The following is a 5,035-nucleotide window of genomic DNA, read 5'->3' as shown; positions in this document are numbered from 1 at the left end:
AGCATAATAAATCTCCTCTTCTTAGGATATCTTCAGTTACCATGAGTCAGGGTATATATGCTACTGATTTAATAGCCAACTTCCAACTATATACACGGGAAAAGAAAACACCTAATCTTGTAACAAAAGAAGATTAGAATCTCACCTCTGCAATATATGGCCACATCTTGCTCAGTAGTTTATTCAGCCATTTGACCTGAGAAAAATAAATTACAAAAGGTTTGCAGTTTGAGAATTTTGTTATGTTTGCTGAGAAACCGAGTGGCTAAACTGTACTACACTTATTCCAAAACCAAAGACATATATAATATGTACACAAAATAAAGTATTGTTTATATCAAGGGTAATGGAACCATAATTAGATTTTCTCTAGTCGGACCACCCAAAAATTATGGAAACCAAGAGTAAATGATGAGATCATGAGAAGTACCTGTTCAAATGCTGGAAAAGAAATCCACTGTGGAAAATTATCACCACAAATTTTCTTCAAATCGTCCCTGCTAAGAGAGCCTAGAAGTTTCATATCAACTGCCTGCCAGAAGACAAGACAATAACTAGTCATTGATACAGTATTGGAGGCGAAGAAACTCCTCTACTCATGGGAAGGATCAGGCTCCTCAAAGCAAAGCAAGTAAAGCAACAGTGAGACTGGAAACAACCAGCTTTTTCGATAACCTACACGTTTCAGCTAATCTAACAAATCTATACGAATTTTAAAACCCAGATTTACAATCTAAACAGGTGTCCCCGAGGATTCAATAATTTGTAGAACCAAAATCACGGATTTCAATAAAATTGAGAAATAAGCAGATTGAATTCAATCGAAACCTTGGCGATTCGTTTGGAGGATCGATGCGTCATCATACGACTCCAGCCGGCCATTATAGCTACACCGAAGATAATCCCGAACAGAATTCCCGAAATCAAACCCATTCTTCTCCTGCAACCAAAACCAAAAATTACAAACTCAGACAACCGGATTAGTATACTCGAAGAAACCCTAGAAATCGAATTGGAAAGCCCAATCGAAACCTTTTTTTTATTTCCGCCACACACACAAAAAGGATCGGCGAGAAGAGTCGGCAACAGTTTAATCTTCACGGGATTGATCTCAAGTGGGAGAATCAGAACAAATTAAGAATGCATTCTTGTATTTGCTTGGTAGGCCAGAGAGAGAGAGAGAGAGAGAGTGTGTGTGAGAGATAATGGCAAAGAGGAGGAGATGCTACGACGACGCGAGGCGAGAGAAAACGCTCTTTTCGAATTAAGATGTGTATTTAATTCATCTCCCAAACAACGCACTGTGATTAGTCCCTCAATTTTCATATTTTCTCAATTTTGCCCCTATTATTCTGATTCTACTATTTTTTCACAAGATCTCTATTTATGTTCGGGAAAAATGTCATAAAAATCCTCAACTTATCAAAACTGTTAAAAAAAGCATGAACTTTGCATATGGTGAAATAAATACTTAACTTCTATTGATTTTTTGGATAAATTGCAAACTCTTGTTGACTTTACCAAATAAGACACATTGACAAGTCAACTAACGCACTCTTTTAACGGGTTAAGTCAATGTTAACAGATTAAGTTAAAATTTCAAAACGACGTCGTTTTGCTTAAACAAAAAAGAGAAACATATGAGATTTGAACCCGATACCTTTGAAAGAAAACTTGGGTTTCTTAACCAACTGAGCTATAAGGATTACAATTCATTGGGCACAAAAGTTAAATATACTTTAAACTGATGATTTGGGAAAGAGCTGCTCGAAACAAATCGGCTCGTAAAAGAGCCGCTGATCTCAACGAGTTGACTGAGAGAGGTGGTGACGGTTGAGAAGAGAGAGAGTTGAGTCGAGGTTGTCGATGTGGTTAATTGAATATGAATCTTGAACTACTCCATTTTTTGAGATTTGGTTGTCGATGTGATTAATTGAATATGAATCTTGTTTTTTTGGCCCAAGTTTTTAGTCGGAAACATCTACTTTCGTTTAATCTCTACATCTAATTTTGGCCGGAGATGCGAGATCGAATCTAGGGTTTCGAAAAAAGAAAGAGCTTCGACATCAACTGCTGTCGGAGAAGAGGCGGTGGTGGGGAGGAGAGTGTTGCCGCCTTGGATGGATCTGTCGTACGAACAGGGTGGGGATGAGAAAGGGAAAGAAGAAGAAAGAGAAAATGAGTTTAAGTATATTTGTTTGTGTAATAAGAACAATAAAGTGCTTTAGTCTAGTGGTTAAGTAACATACTGTTGTCTCTTAGGCCATCATTAACGGCACAACACCTTTGGTGTTCTTAAGCAAAAAAATAATGAAAATAAGCAAAAGTGGGCTTAGATCAATTTTTTTGATCTTAAATAAGAAATGATTTAAGCCCAGTTCTTGGCTTACGTGTCATCACGGGAGTTGTCGATATTTTTTTGGTCCCAATAGTTTTGATCCGTCCTTGTCTCCGTCGTTTTCTCCATCGTTGTCTCCGTCGTTTCCTTTGTTGGGCTTTTGGCATATCGAAACCAAAATCTCAATCGAAACCAAAATCAAAATCGAAACGCCTTTGTCTCCTCCTCTCCTTTGTCGGGCAAATCTCCGGTCATACAGAGAAGGTTTGTCATAGTCGTTTCCTCTTTTAATCTTTGAATTAGGTTTAGTATAGGATTTGGGATTAATCATTATACGATTATATTGAGCTTATCTATGATTGAATTAGGTTTCGGTTTAGTATCTGCTACTCGTTTTTGGTTCTACCGTTGTTTGCTTTTGGTAATGTTTTAATCATAATTCTGCTTTTTTCATCCTTTGTTAGGTTATGCTCTTCTCCAAGGCTGATGATTTTCAGAAACTTGCTCAGCCTCTTGAAGATATTGCAAGAAAGTTAAAATCGAAGGTAGTTTTGATCTGTGGTAGGTTAGTTGTGCAGAATTGCTTATGGTTAGGACTTGTTTTACTCGCTTGGCATTTCTTGTTTGGTGAGAAAATGGCTAAAGCAACAAAGACCATGTCCCTGCGTGTTGGATTTTCATGTCTTCTCCCTGTGGATTTTGGTTTTTGATGCACACACACAAACTTTTGCTAGATTCTCTTTACTTGTTTTTGGGTGAATCAGTGGTGCGTCGTGTTGAGACTGAAGTGATTCCTGTTTCTCCTGAGGATGTGCCTAACGTATGTGTAATAAGCCTTAGTATGCTTTTTGGTATTGACAATGGTTTTTGAATGTGGCTATGTGTTTTGTCTTTCTGGGTGTTGGGTTTTGTCTTTCAATTTGTTTTTTTTTCCTAATAACTATCTATTTCGAATTGATGTTGAATGAGACAGCTTTAAGTCTATGGTTTAGGTTTTACTGAGAATGTTTTGATGCTTTGTGTAGATTTCATATGTGCATTGATTATTTTGTGAGCTGATTATATATTTTTCCTTTTTGTTTTGTTTTGGTTCAATGTGGATTTAGAGAGAGGAGCAGCTGGAGAGGTTGTTGGAGATGCAGCAGTTTGGTGATACATCGGTAGGGATGTGGTCGAAGCCGACAGTAAGGAGGAAGACAAAGATTGTTTGCACCGTGGGTCCTTCTACCAACACAAGAGAGATATCTCATGAAGAGGAAAAGCCTGTTCACAAGGAAAAGACCCAATCAACAGAATCGGGTTCCACGGCCAGAGCCTCATCAAAGCAGCCTGTGCCTGTGAGGAAATCCAAACCCATGAAGCAGAGCAGGAAACGTTCAGGCACCAAAACTATGAAGAAAAAACAAGCAAGAGGTGTCTGTTGTTCTTTGAAAGTGATACTCTCGGAGCTCCTGATGGTTTATTCTGTGTTTGAAATTGTGGGTAGCAATCGGATAATGTTGAATCTTGTAGTAACAATCACATTTCATAATCAAATTTTGTAATGTTAATCACATTTGTGATTGAAGGTTAATCACATTTTTATTCTAAGAACACCATAATTAGTTCCCCCATTTTTTTTACCTATGATCTTAGATTATTTTCACTATATATTTAATCTAAGAACATGAAAAAAAGTTCTCCCATTAAGGATGCCCTTAGGTGATGAGTTCGATCTAAGATCAAATCTCATATATGTCTTTTTTCTTTTTCTTTTATAAGCAAAACGACGTCGTACTGAATCTGTTAACATTGACTTAACCCATTAAATTAGTCCGTTAGTTGACTTGTCAACGTGTCTTATCTGGCAAAGTCAACAAAAGTTTGCGATTTATCTAAAAAATCAACAAAAATTAAGTATTTATTTCACCATATGTAAAGTTCATGCTTTTTTCAACATTTTTGGTAAGTTGAGGATTTTTATGACATTTTTCCCATTTATGTTCTGTACTTCAAGAAGATAAGAAAAAATTGAGTATTTTTTTAAAAAATGTGTATTAATCATGCAGTCATAGTATATCATATTTTCTCTAAAATTTTGAATAAAATATTGCTTATTATATAAATACAGATTTAGTCATCATTAATTGATATGTTAATTTGATTTAAGTAATTATATGTAATTCACATCATATAAGTAATTAAGTGTTGTTAACATAGTACATGTTGTGATTTTTAATATATATATATATGTTCAATATATATTGATATAAAAGAAAAATCATGAGCTTGTCCAATAGAAATATAGAATAGTGTACAATTAGAAGATTACAAAAAAATGTGGTCAAAAGTGGAATGTGAGAAGAAATACATGGACCAAATTGAGAAATTAAAGATTCTGCCTCGTTAACGAGGCAACGAGAACGTTTTGATGATTCAGATGATCCACGTGACTTGGTAAAAAAAAAAAGGAATAATCTCACAAGAGTTAAAAAGACGTGCTTTACCACAAAATCACATCTCTCCTACACCCAGGCGACGTTGACTGTTGACCATCGATGAACTTGCTACATAATTAATAGTCAATTAAAAAAAATAAACGCCAGTTTGTGTGGTTATAATAAATATTGTATTGAACTTGGATTCTCAAATTCAGTGTTAATTAATGATTTACGTTTTTTGTAATCTGTCGGCATAAAAAAAAAAAATAAAACGCCA

At 35.6% G+C, this 5,035-nt stretch overlaps 1 protein-coding gene across 1 annotated transcript in view; it reads right to left on the bottom strand.

Annotated features, from left to right (window-relative positions):
* LOC104788382 (synaptotagmin-4) overlaps positions 1–1,244 on the bottom strand; it is an 8,592-nt gene extending 7,348 nt beyond the window's left edge. Inside the window, exons 1-4 of the mRNA XM_019246183.1 lie at positions 1,033–1,244; positions 829–940; positions 431–532; positions 146–196 (exon numbers count right to left, since the gene is read on the bottom strand). Of these exons, the coding sequence (XP_019101728.1) occupies positions 146–196; positions 431–532; positions 829–933 (258 nt within the window). The 5' untranslated portion in view covers positions 934–940; positions 1,033–1,244. The remainder of the gene's footprint in view (positions 1–145; positions 197–430; positions 533–828; positions 941–1,032) is intronic.

This window comes from Camelina sativa, chromosome 5 (genome assembly GCF_000633955.1).
Source record: "Camelina sativa cultivar DH55 chromosome 5, Cs, whole genome shotgun sequence".
Classification (NCBI taxonomy): domain Eukaryota; kingdom Viridiplantae; phylum Streptophyta; class Magnoliopsida; order Brassicales; family Brassicaceae; genus Camelina; species Camelina sativa.
Note: the sequence above shows the minus strand (reverse complement) of the source record. Positions and strands in the feature narration are given on the sequence as shown.